At 43.8% G+C, this 20,627-nt stretch overlaps 3 protein-coding genes across 3 annotated transcripts; 1 reads left to right on the top strand and 2 right to left on the bottom strand.

Moving 5' to 3' along the window:
• Positions 1–410: 410 nt before the first annotated feature.
• Positions 411–6,421, bottom strand: LOC139784045 (uncharacterized). The gene is made up of 3 exons (XM_071723212.1): positions 4,936–6,421; positions 4,768–4,844; positions 411–3,326 (listed from the first exon to the last, which is right to left on the bottom strand). Exon 3 carries the CDS (start codon positions 1,574–1,576, stop codon positions 878–880), a length of 699 nt encoding a protein of 232 aa, XP_071579313.1. The 5' UTR covers positions 1,577–3,326; positions 4,768–4,844; positions 4,936–6,421; the 3' UTR covers positions 411–877.
• Positions 6,422–6,696: 275 nt separating this feature from the next.
• On the top strand, positions 6,697–7,341 carry LOC139784044 (uncharacterized). Its single transcript, XM_071723211.1, has one exon. The coding sequence runs from the start codon at positions 6,697–6,699 to the stop codon at positions 7,339–7,341; it is 645 nt and encodes a 214-aa protein (XP_071579312.1).
• Positions 7,342–18,254: 10,913 nt separating this feature from the next.
• On the bottom strand, positions 18,255–18,869 carry LOC139784043 (uncharacterized). Its single transcript, XM_071723210.1, has one exon. It carries the CDS (start codon positions 18,867–18,869, stop codon positions 18,255–18,257), a length of 615 nt encoding a protein of 204 aa, XP_071579311.1.
• Positions 18,870–20,627: the final 1,758 nt, after the last annotated feature.

The raw sequence follows: 20,627 nt of genomic DNA, 5'->3' as shown, positions 1-20,627 counted from the left end.
GGTTTTCAAGAGGAAGAAAAACTCCAACGGTGAAATTAAACGACACAAAGCTCGTCTTGTCATTAAAGGCTACTCATAGGTCAAAGGCATTGATTATGAAGAAACCTACTCACCAGTCGTGAGGTACGGATCTATTAGGCTTCTACTCGCCCTTGCAGCCAAATATGACTTGGACGTGGACCATATGGATGTGATCACAGCGTTCCTACAAGGAGACCTGACGGAGGAAATATTCATGGAGCAACCCGAGGGTTTCGTCGTCAAGGGAAATGAGTCATTGGTATGCTGTCTCAAGAAAACACTCTATGGGCTAAAGCAGGGCAGTTACGAATGGAATCGCAAGCTTGACGCTGCTCTCACTGAAATCGGATTTGTCAAGTCAAGTGTCAATCAAGGCATATATAGATAGATAGATAATAGTACTTTATTTACCCCAAAGGGGTCTTAAAGGGCGTTTCTTACTATAGGGACGTACCCAACCCTTTAAAATCTTCTTCCACACCTCCTCTTATCCATCACATAGCGTTTTACAGGGACGTACCCAACCCTTTACACTTATACCCGTCTCGACCCGACCTGGCCATATGCGACCTAACATCATATTTCTTTTCCCCTCCCCTTTCATCCGGCATCCCTCTGGCCCTCTCCCTCCACTTCCTCCAGTTCCGCATCCCTCTGACTCTCTCTTTCCCGGCGGGTCTCCTCACTTTCGTCCGGCTCACCTCCTCCTTACGTTCGGCACCTTCCTTCCTTCCCTCTTTCACCGTCCTTACTCTGTAAATATAGCTATTAATCCTACGCTCTTACCTTTTTCTCCTTCTCCCTTCCTCTTCTCTCTCTATCTCCCCTCGTCTCTCTCTGCTATCCCACAGTCCTCCTATTCTCTTTTCTTCCTATCATCTTCATCCTCGCCTGACTCCATCAACAGACTCTCCTCCATCCTTTTCGTAATCTCGTCCTCCTCAGTCCCCTTCCAACTCCTGCTTTCCTCCTCTCTCCTTTCTTTTCTCCTTTCTTTCTCCTCTCTTTCTCTTACCCTCGTCTCCACTGATTTATCCTCGTCCATTTTCACCCTTAATCTACTCCCTTCCTTTCTCCTTGTCTCCAAAACCTTCCACTTATCCTCCTCACTTCCCATCTTTACTAATATCGTTAACCAGTCCCCTCTCTGTCCTATCACACTTACCTCTTTTACCTCCACTTTCACCTTTAATCCATCCGCAAACAATTCCTTCACCTTCTCCCAATTTGATTCCTCTCCTTCCCATCTCTCCATTTCAATCCTTATTATCACATTCTTCCTTCTCTTCTCGTTGTCGCTCCTTTCAAACTCCTCCACCCACCATTTCCTCTTACCAGCCTTACCCTTACTCTCTTCACTATCATCCCTCTTCCTTTTGCCACTGCTCTGTTCCATCCTATCCACCTTTCTTTTCAATCCCTCTACCTCCTCCTTCATCTCCTCCTCTCTTCTTTTACATTCCTCCTTAACCTCCTTTATCATCTTCCATACTTTCTCTTCCACTATCTTTTCCACCGCCTCCTTCTCTATTATTATCTTCCCTCTGCATTCCATTTTTCTTTGGTTATCTGTAACACGCACATTTAATTACTCTCCTCTCCCTTACTCTGCTTTCCTCTCCCGCCCTCTCTCTCCCTCTGACCTATCCTGCTTAACTCTTTCACCTCTACCTTTACCTTTAATCCTTCCGAAACAATTCTTTCAATAATCAGCTTCACCGCTTACTTTCTACTGTCGTTCGCTTCGTCTCACAACTCGCCCGCTCTACTGCCACCACATGCGTTTCTTGCCTGATCACCTCGCTCTATCGATCCCTTCCTTCGATCTCTCGATCTCACCGCTTGTCCGTTGATACACGTTGCGAAGACGCGTGTTGCGCATCCGCCTTAATCTTTTCTGCCGCTCTCGCCTCTTGTGCCATCTCCTCCATCGCCAGGGCCTGCCAACCTGCTCCTTTGCAAGTCCTCTCCGACGGTACCTCTATCTTCCACCTTATCGACTCCCCTACATACGGTCTTACCCTCCGCATCCACGTTCCTCCGCGCCTCCACCACAGCTGCCGCATCTGTCTGCTCCTCTCCGCCTTCCACTCCTGTCCATTCACCTCCTTTCCTTCTCGTCCTGAGACCTGCTCCCTTCCCTACATCTGTTGTCCGTCAACCATAACCTCTCTCTTCGGGCTCCTTTTCTCCTACCGATTTCTCTTGTTCTGCTCCACCTCTTTTCTCACCTACATTTCCTCCACCTCCTTTCCACCTTCTTCACGCCTTCCATTCCTCCTCCTCCATCCTTCTCCTTCCTATCACCCTTTTCCAAACACTCTGCTCTTCCCTTTATCTAACCGAACTGTTCCCCCGCCAAGGGCTACGGGGGAACTCGATCAAGGCATATATATATATTGTTGCGTGCATGCCGCCCGGTATGCTCTCGAACTCCGAGCTGAAGCGTGCAACGAGCCGTCTTTTCGTCAAGATGCGAAACGTCTTTAGCAACGAGCTGTATTGATTGATTTTAAACAACAACTGACGGGATTTTGTCTTGAGCTGCTGGACCGTTCGGACGTGTGTCCACGCTCTTCTGTATCGCGACGTTAATAAACATTGAGATTGTTTTCCTTTATATCCGCAGTGTTTCCCTTATTTCCGCGAGCGTCGGGAGTGCAAGCGCGTGAGTGTGAATGTGTGATAGAGCGACGCGGGAAGCGCAACAATATATATATATATATATATATATATATATATATATGTCGTAGTCTTTTCGTTATATTCGTCATTTCATGAAATACCTAGGCACTTCCAGAAACGTCGACGTTTGGTGAAACTTATTCAAATTACTTAACGTGCCTAGGTAGTTCGTGAAATGACCACTCGGCGCCGGCGCTTCGTGATAAATACTCAAATACGTCATCTGACTAATTTCACACTTCGATGTTTCATGTAATGCCTGGCATATCGTAACACGTGCTTCGAGAAAATTAATTATTTTGGAAATGGAAGATATAGTGAGTAAAGAATTATTTATCGAAAAATACAATAAATACTATGAGGAACAACCTGGTAAACGACCATATACTTCAGCTCAATTAAAAGAGGTAAATATAAGATCAAAGTACTCATATTAAATACTTTTGAGGTTAGGACAACTCTTACTGAACTAACAGTTTTCTTATTCAATTTGTAGATTGCTGATGAAATTATCACAGCGATAAATAAAAAAGCACTTACCAAAACTCGTCGAGAGTACTATCTATTGAGAAAGTATGACATCATCACGGTAGATAACAATGTATTGGTGGTCAAAAAATCTGAAAAACATGATAAACTTATTTATTTAACACCTGAGGAGAATGTGTTCGACAGGTTATTACTTGACATTCACGTAAACTGTGGCCATGAATCTCGAGACAAAATGATGGACATTATTAAGCAAAGCTGTTCTATTCCGCGACCATGTGTAGAACTTTTTTTAAAATGTTGTAAAACATGCCAAATGAAAAAAGGTAGAACTGTCGCTAAAGTGGTCGTGAAGCCAATTCTAACAAAAAGTTTCATGACTAGAGGACAGGTAGACTTGATAGACTTTCAGTCGATTCCTGATGGAAAGTACAGATGGTTATTGAATTATCAAGACCATCCCAGATAGCAAAATGTTAGCAGAATGCGCGCAGATTGGCAACAAATTTGATCAAAATCCCACACCAAAACCATAGCCATCTGTGTCCGCATTAAGCTCGTGTTCTGTCGACAGAGCCTGTTGACAGGCAATGTAAGCAGATTGCCAACAGAAACCGCGCAGAGCCTGCATACATAACCTGGCAGCAGATTGGCAGCAAAAACCGAGCAGAGCCTGCGCGCTCGACCTGAGAACAGATTGGCAGCAAAAACCGAGCAGACTTTGTCCATACCCATACAGCACAAAATATTTTGTAAATATTTTTTAGGAAGATTAAAATAATTCACAAAAATATTTTTTAAATCTTTCTATGTCCGCCAGATTATGTCAGAAAAATATTTTCGAAAATATTTTTAAAAAATTGCAAATAAATATATACAATAATATTTGTAAAATCTTTCTATCAGAAATATTGCTTCGAAAAATAAAATATGTTTAACCCAATCAGCAATAATTGTTTCACGTTTGAAAGATTTTTTTAATATTTGAAAAATATACATTACACACAATATACTTTACATCTTACTTAGGAAAATATTATTTTGCATATCTATATCATTGCAGCAATTTTGGTTGAGCCTTGCGTTGTATTGCTGACAAAGATATGTCTCGCGGATATCATGATTTTGCTTCGCAGAAAGCCTGCTTATATTAGCCCTCAACTGAAATTTACTTACGAGTTCGTCTTACCATTATGCGCCGCTTAGTGGCGTCGTTGCAAACTATCACGGAAAGATGCGCTACCATGCATCTTTCTTAATTAAGAATCTGTTCGGTTTTTGCTGCCACTCTGTTTTCAAGTCATGCGCGCAGGCTCTGCTCGATCTTTGTTGTCAATCTGCTGCCAAGTATGTGTGCAGGCTCTGCGCGGTTTCTGTTGCTAATCTGCTCACATTGCCTGTCAGCAGGCTCTGTCGCATTTCTGGCTACAGTTTGACAACATCGTCTGATAGAGCAGTTTCCGCGTGCAATTTGTTGCCTTTCTGATACCAAAAATTTAATGCAGACTCTGCTTGGAATCTGCTGCTCAGGTTTGGCTATCTGGGATGCTACTAAATATCTATGTCTCAGACCTTTGAAAGCCAAACAGGCAGTAGATGTGGCTAACGAACTCATCAAGATATTTTTACAATTCGGTGCTCCAGCAATACTGCAAAGTGATAACGGACGCGAATTCGTAAATAAAGTCATAGAAGAATTCAAAGTTCTGTGGCCGCAATTGCATATTGTTCATGGCAGACCTCGGCATCCACAAAGTCAGGGTAGTGTTGAGAGAGCAAACCAAGATGTTGAAAATATGCTTCGCGCATGGATGACGGATAATCATTCAACTTCTTGGGCTACAAGTTGTTACTTCGTTCAGTGGCAAAAAAATAATTCCTTGCATCGGGTGATCGGCAGAAGTCCTTTTAAATAAGTTTTTGGTAGTGATCCAAAATTAGGACTTGCTTCAACTAATCTTCCTCAGCATGTTCTATCGTCAGTGGCTACAGAAGAAGAACTGAATAATTTAAAAATTGAAATTAATTCTAATGGATTGACAGTTGATTCAAATGAAGACGAGCTAAATTTAGCAGACGCCGACGTAATTATTAAATCGAATGACGTTATTAACAACAATAATAATAATAATCTTAATAATAATAGTAATAATAATAATAATGTAAGTACCGATTTGTCTGATTTGACTGAGGCTGCAGCGATTGAGATGACGACTCCGGAAGAATGTGTTGTTTGCCAAAAAAATGTTTCTGATCTGAATCACCGTTGCCAGACGTGTGCTATGCCGATTCATTTATCATGTATGGGGAAAAATGGATTGTGTCATTTGTGTATTTCAGCGAAAAATATCGATTGTAACCAAGTCCAATCATACAATGGTATTAAAACTCAAGCTGAAAAAATGTTAACCGTAACTAAAAAAATATTGCCAGATATAACTGTTGGTGATTGTGTACTAGTCAATGTAGATAAAGTTGATCGAAGTCCAGGAGATCCACAAAATATCGTTGCGGTAATTACTGACTTTAAAAATGAAGTCTATCAAGTTGGTACGGTTGCAGGTTTAATAAAATCTTGGTTTAATAAATGCGATCTCAAGAAAGCATCATCAAATTTTCTCAAAATTGAGCAGGTCAACTCAAATACATTTATATCACTCCGAGAAACAGTTGCTGCACAATCTTTATTTAAAGGACAAGGTTTTGTTAAATGTTCGTGTCAGCCATCGAAGACTCAATGTCAAACGAACCGGTGTTTGTGCTTTAAGTCCAAGCTTCAATGCAACTCACGGTGCCATAAAAGTGGACCATGTGCTAATAAATAATTTTCAAATCTGGCTAATTTAAAAAATTGACGAAATAATATGATTATTTATACTTTATTATTATGAATGTAATTTAATATTATTTAAAAAAATTCTTATAAAATTTGTTAATGGCAAGAAATTCTATTAAATACTATCCACGTTAAAGTGTATCAAGTCTGTTCATTAATAACCTGTTGTTGTAGAATAAGTATTTGACTCTAGGACGTGTTACGATATGCCAGGCATTACATGAAACATCGAAGTGTGAAATTAGTCAGATGACGTATATGAGTATTTATCACGAAGCGCCGGGTGGTCATTTCACGAACTACCTAGGCACGTTAAGTAATTTGAATAAGTTTCACCAAACGTCGACGTTTCTGGAAGTGCCTAGGTATTTCATGAAATGACGAATATAACGAAAAGACTACGACATATATATATATATATATATATATATATATATACGCAAGGGAAAAATCGCAATTATATGCGTTTACGTCGACGACTTGCTCCTTGCAACGAATGATAAGTCCATGAAGGCCACGATCAAGAAGAAGTTACATGATAGATTCGAAATGAAGGCTCTGGGACCAGTTAGCAGTCTACTGGGGATGAGAGTCATCAGGAATCAAAAGGAAGGCAAAATTTCAATCGACCAGTCAGTGTACAAGAAATACTGAAGAGATTCAGCATGTGGGACGCAAATCCAGCGATGACACCCCTCGATCCGAATCAAAAATTAAGCAAGGAGATGTCACCGAAGACGACAGCGGAAAGATCAGAGATGGAGCGGATTCCATACAGACAAGCGTTAGGAAGTGCTATGTTCGCATGCCAAGGCACTCGGCCCGACATAGCTTGTACAATCACGACGCTCAGTTGCTTCTCCAACGACCCGGGCAAACCACACTGGACAGCGTTGAAAAGAGTTTATCGATATCTCAAAGGAACCATCCACTATAAATTAGAGTATTCACGTGATGGTAACTCCAACCTGATTGGCTACAGCGACGCCGATTGGGCCGACGACACCGACAATAGAAGGTCGACGACAGGGGACTTCATATTGCAAGGTGGAGCAATAACATGGAATAGCAAGAGGCAAAGATCAGTTGCCTTATCTACCAACGAAGCAGAGTACATGGCAGTCTCAGCAACAGCTCAAGAGGCCATCTGGCTTCGTCATCTACTCAAGGAAATCAAGGAGGAGTTGGTCGAAGAACCTACAGTGATATACACGGACTATCAGAGTGCAATCAAATCCGCCAAAAATAGTGCATATCGGGCGCGTTTGAAGCATGTAGACACTAGAGTTCATTTCATTCGAGAAAAATAAATGATAAAGTTGTCTCTTTGCATTATTTGAATACACGTGAAATGATTGCAGATTCTTTGACTAAAAGAGTTTTCAGCGAAAAGAATAATTTATGTCGTGAGGGTATGGGTTTGAAAAATAATTAGCATTGTTTCGTTAAGACTCGAGTTCAAGTGGGGATGTTGAAACTGTCCAATCATAGCTTGTGATCTCGATTCGATATGATCGATATACTGCGCTTCTATCGACACGCGATACGTATCTATGCTTCCATATATACACACTAAATTCATGTATCTATGTAACTTGGATTCTTCTTCGTATACTACAGAAAATATATTGGGTGTGTACCACGTTGTCTTGCAATCGCTCGTTGATCATTATCACCCGCTCACAATTACCATCAATCTTCCATGGTGATTATCGCTAAAAACACTCGCAGTGAGTCATACCTTGCAACCGCCCCCTTCCGAGCAGTCAAAGGAGCTGACCATGCACCTAAGCGATGGATAAAGGCGAGTAGAGGCAGCGACGGACCCATGCGATGGGTAATTGCGACGGCCAGCGGGCCGTATAAATAAAAGAAAATAGATTAGTTTTCCTTTTGCGGGGCAGCCCGTTGCATTCCGTAAGGAGATGTTCTTTTCGTTGATAGACATTCGACTTCGTTATGGTTTCTTTCATATCCATGATTTAACATTTGCGTGCGATATACGTGTAATGACAATTACATTTAACCGATTACCGGTTCCGATGACACACTCGTTTTCACATAAATATAGACATATAGTAATATTCGGGCCGAATGTTTATGCATTTGTGGTATATTGACCATTACTGTTATAAGAGTAGTAACTCCTATTCCCCAGAATAGGAGGAGTATACAAGCGCGATTTCCTTTTGATCTACCAAGTGTAATGACGAGTTATGGTCGAGATACCAGGCCAGCCGAGAGAGATGAATTCGACAGCCCGAGCGGAGACAGCGAGACCGACGACGGAACCGCCGAATAGGTGACCGGAGGTAACGATCGGCTTTGAATCTGAATTCTTTAAACGAAATTGGACAATTCGTTGAATCTAAGTTTATCAGATTTTATCTTTCTTCATATTTTTATCCGACACTGTATACTTGTCGTAACTTTTCGTTGGATCAAAAGGTTCCCATCTACTCGCTGGAAAAATGTGTTTGTTCCTCTCGTACCATGATCTAATGAGAAATAACATAAAAGAGAATTATACAAAGTATTCTTTTAATGATAAATACCTAAGTAAAATTTTTCCGGTATGTGATTTCTCGGTTTCGACAGAAGCATCGTGCATAACACGAATATCATCGTGAACGTCAAATGTAAACAGAGGTTCGCTTTTTCCTCGTGCCTAATTGCAATATTACATACATTAAAATAACATGCCAACATTGTGATATTGCTTCATAGTTTTATTTAGTATCTTTACCTTAGTTACAATAAAATCGTAAAACGTATAATGGTGCGGTAATATAAGAAAGATCCTTCTTTTGACATACATTAACTGATCTGTCATTACTGTTTTAAGCTCGCTGTATTCACGCCTCAGAACTTCTAAACATCTCTGAAAAAGCTGATAGATAGAATTACCTGTATGTGAAAATTTAATTTATGCAGTAGAACATTATATACCACGCCAATTACTCCAAAAGTGACACTGGAGTATTTTAATAACTTAAAAATTCTCTAAATCACTAAGACATTCACCTTTCTTCATTATAACACTCCGACGATGGCCAGATCCATCCCAATAACTGAATGTGATCTCAATTTCTTCTCCCTTCAATGCGTTCTGTTTTCTAGCCCATTCTTGCCTCAATTCTTCCTTAAGTTTATTTTCCTCCTCCTCCCTTTCCCTATCTGGCAAGAAACTTGTATCTACATCTGGATTTTTCTTAATCTTCTTAATCGCGGAGCCATCAGATTGCACATTTTCTGACTGCGGGGATTTTTCGGCATTGTCTTCGTCAGAAGACATCTCAGCTTCATCTTCGTCTTCGTCCAGATTAAAAGACAAAGCTTGAATCTGTCTCTTCTGTTTGTTCTTTTCTATCTGCTTCGCCGCTAGCGTTCTTTCCTTTTCCTGCTCTTTTTCACGTTCCTTCTATCAAAGCATAAAACACTGGGCAAAAATCACATAACATTCAGAGCACTGGGCAGAAATCACACATATATGTACATATATATATTCACGCCAAACCGCACATATAACATCGTGTTATTTTTACATTTAGGAAAATTATTTCATATTAACTCAATAGGCGTTAAACTTGCATACATAGGGAGCTTTCCAGCAAGTGACACAAGCCGACACAAACGTCGTTCTATCTTTCTTTTTTGGCAATAAGTAACAAAGACAAAACGATACCTGTGTCGACTTGTGTCGCTTGCTGGAAAACTCCCATAAGTGAATCTTGCGTTTTATGTAAAATTTGTAAGAAATCGGTAATCTAACCTATACTACGTTTACGCGAGCGTTACTTAATTCTGTAGTAACTTACGAACGATACGATAATTCCTCCGCATAAACGGGAGATTTTATAGTAACTACGATGATATCGTTCGTATAAGTTAACGAGAAATAAAAGCTAAACCTTCTCGGTAGATTTTGGTTAAACCGAGTGGCGACCGGGCAGTAGAGTCATATAATTCGCGAATCTGAGCCGTCACTTAGCCGTGTTCGGTTACAACCTGACTACTGGAGCAAACGTATCGGTGTAGTCAATTCCTTCGCGTTGCAAGAATCCTCTTGCGCACAGTGGAGCCTTGAATCGATGTGACCCTCCTTTTGCGTCTGTCTTCACTCGAAAAACCCATTTGGAGTCGATCGTCTTCATATTCGGAGTTCTCAGTACGAGTGTCCAGGTATGATTTTCCTCTTGTGCTTTTAGTTCGTCTTCTACAGCGTCTGCCCACTGCGTGGCTTCTGTGCTATCCATTGCTTCCTTACATGTATTGGGAATCATATACTCGGCTACGTCCGCATTGAATCTCATCGAGATTTTAATTTTCGACCGATCTCTGAGTGCGTGCGGAGTAACTTGAGGATTTGCTGCTACCGGTACTGCAGTGTCCGCTCTCGCAGCAGCTGCGCTCTCCGGTGTCTCCTTCTCTTCTCACTCTGGCTCTCTTCATCCTGCCCCTCCCCGGTTACCGGAAGCACTATCTCTTTTTCGCTTTCATCTTGCGGTTCCATCTTTGTAGATACTTTACCAATTCACTCGTTGAAAATGACATCTCTCGCCTCACTCATCTTTTTCGTCATGGGATCATACAGTCAGTAAATTGCGGAATTGTCCTTGTAACCCACAAAGATTACCTTCCGCGCACGAGCGTCGAGTTTCTGCGTAAACTGTTTTGGAATGTGCACGAACGCCTCTGAACCGAAGATTCGCAAGTGACTCAGATCTGGAGTCTTCCCCACCCACATCTCGTATGGTGTAACTCTGTCACTTGACCACACGGTTCTGTTTAGAACATAAATCGCGCAGTTTACTGCCTTTGCCCACAGGTTTAGACCCTTACGAAAAAGTAGTACTAGCAATCAGTACTCAGTACTGAGTGATCAGTACTCGTAGTATTGAGAGTATTAGTATGTTAATACTCATGAATACTGCAGAATGGTCAGTACTGTGTCTGTCAGTGCTTACAGTACTGGCAGTACTACAAGCAATAATACTCATTAGTACTTCAAGTATTGAAGTGGTCAGTACTTTATCAGATTAATATTCGGAGTACTATCATGATAGTACTGCCAGTACTGTAAGAACTAATAGGCACAGTACTGACCATTCTGCAATATTCATGAGTATTAACATACTAATACTGTCAATATATACTACGAGTACTGATCACTCAGTACTGAGTACTGATTGCTAGTACTACTTTTTCGTAACGTATCTTGGAAATATTAAATTAATAAAATACTAAATTAACACACTAAACTATCAATATAACGTTATTTTGATATCATCTTGACTTTTTGTTCTACTTGGATAGTACTGCGCAAGTAGGGGAGAGTGGGCTCCCTTGAGCCACGGGGTCCAATGTGACAGTGCGAGTTTTCTGTACTAACGTTCTGCAAAATAGTGACGGTGGGTATAAAAACTTTCGTTTTCAAAATATATAACTTCCATCAAAAAATTATGCCGAAATAAGCATATATACTTTAGTTAAAGGCAGATATGTAATTGGAGCCTTGCAAAGTAAATTTTTACTTGTCATAACTTTTTGATATGTATAATATGGATTTCTAGGGATTCTACAGTTAAAAAAAAATCATAAGACACGTTCGTCGGGATCTAGGTTCAATACCAACGTGCGCACAAAAACGTTTAATTGTTCTGTATCTGAAATATTTGCGATAAATAATATCGATGTTCAGTGGGGTCCAATGTGACGCAGGTTGATGGGGTCCTCTGTGCTACGCTTACAGAACTACCTAACCTACCTACGTGACAGCGAGAGTTTCCGTAGTGTGTTTCGATCGCGGAATAGTAAATGTTAGTGCCTAAATTTTCCTATAAAATGAAATAATTACCATCGATAATCATGTCCACACTTTTATTTTCTTTTTTTTTCACCCTTTAGTTACAGATCACATGTAATCAAGTCGCTGTGAGGCAATATTCGTTGATCTCTGCTAGGTTACGACAAAAAGTGAGGTTAAAGGACTTTGTTTTCAGTTTTCAATTTCTTAGGTCATCTGATGAAACAAATATGACACGATTATTGATAAATTGGTTCTCTAGCACAGTCTTGGTTTTTCCTTTTTGTAGAGAGAAGAGTTAATAGACTACGTGTCACAGGGTATACTTTACCTTTCACATTACATGTCACAGGGTACCCTACGCTATGGCTCGATCGACCCCACGCGTGGGGTCCACTGTGACAAACGCAGCATTTCGAAATATCATTATTTTTGCAAAATATTTCTGAAAATTTACTTCTTAAATTATTTACAAACAAAGTTTATTATATTAAACATCGAATAGTTTCATTTATATTATAATGAAGTTATTAAAAACCATTTTTAATGTGATTTGAAAAAACGTGGTTCAAAAGGGTGCCCACTCTCCCCTACTGCGCCTGTACCACACGTTAGTATCCCACGAGTATTCGATAAGTACTAAAAGAGTACTGGAGGGAGTACTGGAGGGAGTACTGGGGAGAATACTGGAGGGAGTACTGGGGGGAGTACTGGAGAAAGTACTGGAGGGAGTACTGGAGGGAGTACACTAGAAGAAGTACTGAAGGGAGTACTAAATGAGTATTGGATGAGTACTGGGAAGGAGTACTGACGAAGTCAGTATGGTCGAATTTAGTAGTACTTATGTCTCCAGTACTTTCACCAATACTTTTTCCAGTATTAAAACCAGTACTACTTTTTCATAAGGGAGAGGCAATAAGTTCTTCGCATGAATCATTGTGCGCGCGCTTTCGACGATTGTGCGGTTATCCCGCTCGGCTTTCCTGTTTTGCTCCGGGATGTTCGGCGTGGTTGTCTCCCGTTTTATACCGCGCGATGCGAGATATTCGTCCATTTGTTTATTACAAAATTCGCGGCCGTTGTCCAATCTCAGGATTTTAATTGAGCGCCCGAATTTATTAAATATCATCTTCTCGAAAATTTTAAACTTTTCGTACACTTGAGATTTCTGTCTTAGAAAATATACGTGTCTATAACCACTCGCGTCGTCTTTAAATGTTAGGAAATATTTCTGTTGCGATAATCTGGGAACGCACGGTTGGTGAGAGATAGGGTAGCACAGAGAAATCAGACCGTTGTGTATGAAAGTCGCGTTTATTCTGAAGACGATATACACTCGCACGTCGGTATTTCGTGTCCGCGACAGAATTCGGAGCAGGGGCACAGGTGATAAGAGGGGTGGTTTGGCCTATCCCGGCCCACCTCGTGCCGACCTCGTGTCAGCATTCCTATCGTGAAAGTTCGAACAGCGCGAAAACTAATCGTCCTTAACACTCTCGCCGTTTGAGCGCTTCGTTAACCCTATACTAGAGATGCGAGAGTTTTAAAACGATCCTTCGGCAGAGGTGTCGTAAAAATGTCCGCTCGCTGAAGAGCGGTCGGTATGTAGTTCACATGGAGTTCAGAATCATGAACTCTTTCTCGAATATAATGATGTCGAATGTCAATGTGCTTAGTTTGTTGATGAAACTCGGGATTCTTTGCTAATCGGATCGTGCTTTGATTATCGACAAAAAGGGTGGTGGCATCTCGACACTGACATCCGAGATCACTTAACAATCTTCGAAGCCATACGGCTTCTTTCGCAGCGGCTGCGGCCGCGACATATTCCGCTTCTGTTGTACTGAGCGTGACGAGCTTCTGCCGTTGGGATGTCCACGACACTGGCCCGCCGGCCAGAACGAAAACGTATCCCGTTGTCGACCTTCTGGTCTCAAGATCACTGGCGTAATCTGCATCGGAGTATCCTTCTAGCTGAAGCTCGCTCCCGCCGTTTCCGTACATAATACCTAAATTAGGCGTTCCTAGCAGATACCTGAAAATTCTTTTAACAGCCTGCCAGTGACTATTGTTATGCCGATTTAAATGACGACTGACAGCGTTCACTGCAAACGCAATGTCGGGGCGCGAGACCATGGCTAAAAACATTAACGACCCGACCGCCTCGCGAAAAGGTACTTCGACGCAAGGAAAATCATTCCTTTCGGCCGGAATTAACGGAGCATGCGGGTCGGCGGGTACACTTGTGGTTTTAGCCTTGGTCATTAAAAATTTATTTATCAATCGCGTAACATAAGCTTCTTGGTGGATAAAAATGGTGCGATCTTGCCTGTTTCGCTCGATCTGCAACCCGACGAAGACGCTCCGATCTCCAAGCGTGATCTTGAAGGTCTCGTGTAGGGCACAGATTATTGCGTCGAGCACTTCCCGGGATTTTGCAGCCAGCAGTCCGTCATCGACGTACAATGCCAAGAGGACCGCAATCCCTTTGATGTAACCGTAAAACACGCATGGATCGGCGATGCTCTCCACCAGGTTAAACCGCTTCAAGAAGTCCGAAAATTTCTTGTTTCAGCACCTAGAAGCTTGTTTTAAACCATATAGTGATATTTCAAGTTTACAAACCCGATTTTCGGCGTCGTCGACGACAAGACCCTCCGGTATCTCCATGTGTATCTCCTCGGTGAGATCTCCGTAGAGAAATGCCGTCCTCACGTCAAACTGGACGAGCTCGAGGTCCATCGCAGCGACTACGGCCAGCAAAACACGCAGCGAGTCGTATCGTACGACAGGCGAGAAGGTTTCGGTGTAGTCCACCCCCTCCTTCTGTTTGAATCCTCTGGCGACCAGGCGCGCTTTGAAACGCCGGATATCTCCAGTTGTCGTCCGCTGAACCTTGAACACCCATTTTGCATCAATGAGTCGTCGGTCCTGCCCTCGAGGCACTACAGTCCACGTGCCGTTATCCCGGTGAGCTTGCAGCTCATCCTCAATTGCCTTCGTCCACATTGATGCATCTGGACCTGTCACCGCCTCTCGATATGTTGCAGGCACGTTAACCTCGACGACGTTGACTTCAAGCTTGTCCGGTCGTCGGATGTTCTGCCTGTCTCTGAGCTGACGGTAGTCCCGACGCAGCGGAGGTTCTTCTTCCAGTGCTCCAGAAGCCTGGTCGGCGGGAATCTCATCCACCGGCCCTCCATTATCCGCTGGTTCGTCCATCCCAACGCCGTCGACTCGTACGTTTTCGTTCACTGGCAGCGCCGGCTCGAAGTCTCCGGATCCCTTGGCTGAGGGTATCGCGCGCGTCGTCTCCTCATTGAACGTGACATCTCTCGCAACTGAAACACGCCTGGTGCTTTGATCAAAGAGGCGATAATTTCTGGTACCCTCCTGGTAACCCACGAGGATGACCTTCTTCGCCTTTGGTTGCAGCTTCGTCCTGAGCTGTCCGGGTACATGAACATACGCGTCTGATCCAAAGATCTTTACATGAGATAAATTCGGCATCCTGCCCGTCCAAATCTCGTATGGCGTCGTCCTTGGAGTCTGGGCGCATGGAGTCCTGTTCAGAATGTAGACCGCCGTATTCACCGCCTCCGCCCACAAAGTCAGGGGAAGTTTCTTTGAGTGGAGCATTGTTCGAGCGCTTTCGACGATCGTCCGGTTGTCACGCTCGGCCTTTCCATTCTGCTCCGGTGTGTATGGCGCCGTGTACTCCGACTGGATGCCACGTTTCGCCAGGTACTGTTTGAGTTCCTTGGAGCAGTATTCGCGGCCGTTGTCCGTGCGAAGCTTCTTCATCGGTCGTCCGAATAGATTCAGCACAAGACTCTCGAGCTCCTTGAAGCATTCAAGTACATCGGATTTATGCTTTATAAAGTATACCTTCCTGAAACCTGAGGCGTCGTCCTTGAAGGTCGCAAAGTATCTCGCACCGCCAATGGATTCCACGGACATCGGACCGCAAATGTCGGAGTGGAAGAGCTCACCGGGTTGTTACGCCCTCTCCGATTCCCGCGGGCGAAATGGAAGTCTGTGCGATTTCCCGGCCTGGCATGGTTCACAGAAGAAATCCTTGGCGCCCGTGAGTTCGATCCCTTTGACGAGTCCTTTCTCGGCCATTTCTTTCACCGTCCGCTTGTTGACGTGACCCAGCCGCTCGTGCCAGGTCTGAAGGCTCGTCGACGACGCGTTCGCTTCTTCCTTGAAGGTGACTTTGAAGAACATTCGGTAGATTTCGTTACTTTGCTTAACGCCTTGCGCTATCATCTCGCCGTCCTTCAGAAACATGACTTGTTTATTTTGGAAGTATACATCGAATCCCTTGGTTGTGCAAACACCCACGGAGAACAGGTTCTTCTTTATTTGCGGCACGTAGAGGACATCCTCGATACGTCCGCCACACCAAATGCCGTTGACAAGTCTCTCGAAGAAGATTGTCCCTGAGCCTAATGCCTGACATATCCCGTTGTCGCCGAGCGATACGGAAACATTATTCGTTGGACGAAAATCACTGTACCAATCACGTCTGTAGGTGATGTGTCTGGACGCCCCACTATCGGTGATCCATACTTCCGTTAGATCTTCATCCAATATCTTCTTCACCTGCTCATGGGTTGGCCCACAGGCTCGATCGTTCCGCCGTCCGTCGCCTCCGGCCAAAGGACACACAGTAATAAACGCGGCCTCTTGCGCACTGTTTTTGCCTCGGCCCAAGTTTTCGTCCTGCTTTTTCTTTCGGCAGTTCCGCTCGAAATGACCCTTCTTACGGCAATAAAAACACTCGAGGCCCTTTTTCTTGCTCCGCTGCCCCTTCGCACCGGAATCCGACGACTTGCGATTCCCGTCGGTACTCGCGGCAGCGAGTGCACTGGCGCGGTCTTCTTCGGCCGTGAGCCGGCTTTCTTCCTTGATTAATCTCTCCTGCAGATAATCAATCGTTTGGCTGCTCGAAGCAACGCTATCTCATGCAGTTTGCAGGGCGTGGTACTTTGGAGGGAGACTTCCGAGAATTTTGGCCATTATCGATATTTCGGAAATTCTCTCTCCGAGATCACTCAAAGCGCTCGCCATATTTCTAACTTTGGCAACATGCTGCACGACGGAGTCACTGGGGGACATGCGGTACTCGTGGAAGCGCTGGGTGAGTACGAGCTTGTTCGAGGCGGATTTCTGCTCGTGAATGGCACTGAGCTGATCCCACATTTGTCTTGCGCTCGTGCACGTCAGCAGGCACTCGAGCTGCGATTCTCCGATGGATGTGGAGATCAGGACCATCGCCTTCGCGTTGTCTTTCACCCATTGCTTGCGTGCACTTTGACTCGCCGCATCTGCCGCATCTGTCGGCATACGTCTCTCCCCTGAGACGACGTCGTGAACGCCGTTCGCGATGAGCAGGGCGGTCACTTGAAACTTCCAGGTTTGATAATTACTTCCGATGAGTTTCGCAATGTTCCTCGTCGTCGTTTCTTCTGCCATCGTCGAACTCAACTCGCACGACACAAAAAGAGGTCAAGAAAAATGGCAGACAATGCCGTAACTCGATCGCGATACCGATCTGCCACGCGGCGGAGATCTGTTACCACACGCGTCTTCCCGATCTTTTCGCGGGACTTTCTAAGTCTCTCCTTCCAGATAATTTCAGGTGGGTACACGTCCTGGGCCCATAACCTGTTGCGATAATCTGGGAACGCACGGTTGGTGAGAGATAGGGTAGCACAGAGAAATCAGACCGTTGTGTATGAAAGTCGCGTTTATTCTGAAGACGATATACACTCGCACGTCGGTAGTTCGTGTCCGCGACAGAATTCGGAGTAGGGGCACAGGTGATAAGAGGGGTGGTTTGGCCTATCCCGGCCCGCCTCGTGCCGACCTCGTGTCAGCATTCCTATCGTGAAAGTTCGAACAGCGCGAAAACTAATCGTCCTCAACAATTTCGATCCACCGGGTGACTCTACGGACATTGGTCCACACACGTCCGTGTGTTTTAGTTCGCCGGGCTCCGTTTTTACTTTCTCCGCGTTCTTCTTGAACGGCAGTTTATGAACTTTCCCTAACTGGCACGGTTCACAGAAAAGGTCAGTCTTATCAGAGAGCGATACTCCACTTACCAAGCCCTTTTTCACTAGCTCACGTATCGCGCGTTTGTCCACGTGCCCCAGCCGCTCGTGCCATACACTCAGGTTTGTTGTCGCAATATTCGTCTCCTCGACACTTTTCGGTTTCACGACTTTAATAGCATACGACAGACGTCGTTGCCCTGTTTCATTCCCGTCGCGACTACACTGTCATCACGTATTATTTCGACATAATCCTCTCGAAAACGCAGTTCTAAGCCGATATTCGTACACACGCCGACGAGAATAGGTTCTTTCGTAATTTCGGGACTAGCAATATGTTTTCAATGTGTGCATCTCACCACACACCGTCGATTAACTTTTTGACTCGTACTCTTCCTTCCCCGACAATGCCACACACCTCGTTGTCGCCAAGCGAAATCCCTCCGCCGTCTTTGTTCTCATGGTAATAATCAGTGAGCCACTTGCGTCGGTAAGTGAGGTGTCGCGATGCGCCACTGTCGATAAGCCAAACCTCGCTTTGCTTCGCGGCCATTATCTCTCGCACCTGTTTGCTCATTGGCTCTGCACGATTACTTATCGCACGCTTCGCACTCGGCTTCACACTGGTTTCCACCACAAACGCGCAGTCGCGAGACTCGCGAGACTTTTTGTCGTCACTTTTCTTTCGACACGCATTTCTGCATTGTCGCGCGAAATGTCCCATCTCGTGGCACTTGTAGCACTCGATGTCCTTTGTGTCCTTTTTCGGCTTTCGCGGTTTCTTCCTATCACTCCCTTTTTTCGTTGCAGCTAACGCACTCGCTGCGTCCTCGTCCGTACTGAGTCGCATGTCTTCTCGTATGAGCCTCTCATGTAGATTGTTCAACGTTTGTCGAGCCGGATCTACGCTGTCCCACGCAATTTGTAGCGTACTAAACTGTGAGGTAAGACTCGCCAAAACCTTCGTCATAATTGTTGCATCAGACACTGCTTCGCCGATGTCTCTGAGCTGACCCGCCATGTTTTGGATTTTTTGCCACATGCTGCACCGCCGTGTCTTTCTCACTCATGCGATAAGCATGGAATTTTTGCAGCAGCCCCAGCTTTTTTGACTCAGTTTTCTGCTCGTGTATGAGTCCGAGTTTCTCCCACATAGCGTTTGCACTCTCACAGGATAACATACTCACTTGTTGCGCTTCTTCCATCGACGATAAGATGATGTACTGTGCTATGGCATTGTCCTTTATGAATTTCTTCGCTTCAGCCTGGTTTCCGGCGACGGCAGCCGGCATTGTTCTTGTGCCATCGACTCCGTCCAGGACGTCGTTCATTAAAAATAGTGCATCTATTTGAGCCTTCCATCCCTGGAAATTCGTCCCGTCAAAACTCTTGATCCCTTTTACTAAGATTCCTGTAGACGCGGATGCAAATCTCTTGCTCACACGTGTCCGACACTATTACTTAGGGCCAGCGCACGAACATTGCCGTAGCGTTTTACGCATTATATGAGAATCTTACATTACGCGACACGCAAGCCAATCTTACAAAAAAACGTAACGTAACGTACATACGTAACGTAAGACTAGTTACGTTATGTTTTTCTTTGTGCGTTGCCGTAAGATTGGCTTACGTGTCGCGTAACACAAGATTCTCACGTAAGGCGTAAGACGCTACGACAATGTACGTGCGCTGGCCCTTACTCGCGACTCACTCACGACTCAAGATGGCCGACTTTTTGCCTCATGTCTCGCGAAGCTTTTTGTAACCTCTCTCCGTTCACGCAACTATTGCACAGATTAAAGTAGCTGGGCCCATAACCTACTGTTAGAGCAGAATAGTTGCATGAAACCGAGCGGGAGAGAAACGGGTTAATTTCACTTGTTGCTGTCTATATATAAGCTTCATTGTATTACAATGTATGGCGCGTGTTCGCTCTCATATGTTTCCGGACTGCGACTGTTCAGTCGCTAGGCGAGACCGGCTTGCTCGAGATTTAGTGCGCGCGAATGCTAACAGGAATAAGCTCGGCGCTCATCTCGATTTCTGCGAGTACGGACTTATCGATAAACATAGTCAATATACAATCGCTAGCATTACGTAAAACAGGAAACGCGATTAACATTTATTCTTAAGGGGTTAGTCTACCCTGGAGAGCAAAAAAACAGGCGAATTTTCAGGAATTAATTTCAGACAAAATATCGGTGATACATGAATGATTTTTTTTTCATTATCTTTATTAGGGTTTCAAGAACATGTACAAATTTTTTGGTGTAAAAAATTTCAATATGGCGATGAGGCACTCCTTCGCGCGCAACTATGCTTTTTAGAGGTGGTCAGACGGTGTACATGGTTTCTGAAATGTGGGTGGTCTGAAACAAAAAAAAATATGGTCATTAACTATATTGTATTGTCTTCGGAATGACGGAACTTTTTTTCTCTCCTCGTTTTTGGCGTCAAGAAAAAAATTCCTGAATTTTTAACTGCATTTTTGGACCCAAATTACATGTTATTATTATTAATAATAATTATTGAACAAAATATTATAACGATAAAATCGTCCGTCATTCCGAAACTACTATTCCATAGAATATGTGTGCAAAATTTCAAGTCGATTCATCGATTAGAACTCGAGATATCGTGTACACCGTTTTGAAAAACATAGTTTCGAGAAAAACGCATTTAAAGTTTCATGACTAGTTTTTTTTAGTGAAAAATTGCATTTTAAGCG

This window comes from Temnothorax nylanderi, unplaced genomic scaffold, assembly GCF_030848795.1.
Source record: "Temnothorax nylanderi isolate EJ_2023f unplaced genomic scaffold, tnyl_v1.0 TNYL_tig0576_pilon, whole genome shotgun sequence".
NCBI lineage: Eukaryota > Metazoa > Arthropoda > Insecta > Hymenoptera > Formicidae > Temnothorax > Temnothorax nylanderi.
The sequence above is the reverse complement of the archived record's forward strand: the minus strand, read 5'-3'. Positions and strand labels throughout refer to the sequence as shown.

What these genes read in the sequence shown, in the direction of transcription:
- LOC139784044 (XM_071723211.1), top strand. Translation starts at nt 6,697, where the DNA reads ATGTGGGACGCAAATCCAGCGATGACACCCCTCGATCCGAATCAAAAA.
- LOC139784045 (XM_071723212.1), bottom strand. Translation starts at nt 1,576, where the DNA reads ATGGAATGCAGAGGGAAGATAATAATAGAGAAGGAGGCGGTGGAAAAG.
- LOC139784043 (XM_071723210.1), bottom strand. Translation starts at nt 18,869, where the DNA reads ATGACGAAGGTTTTGGCGAGTCTTACCTCACAGTTTAGTACGCTACAA.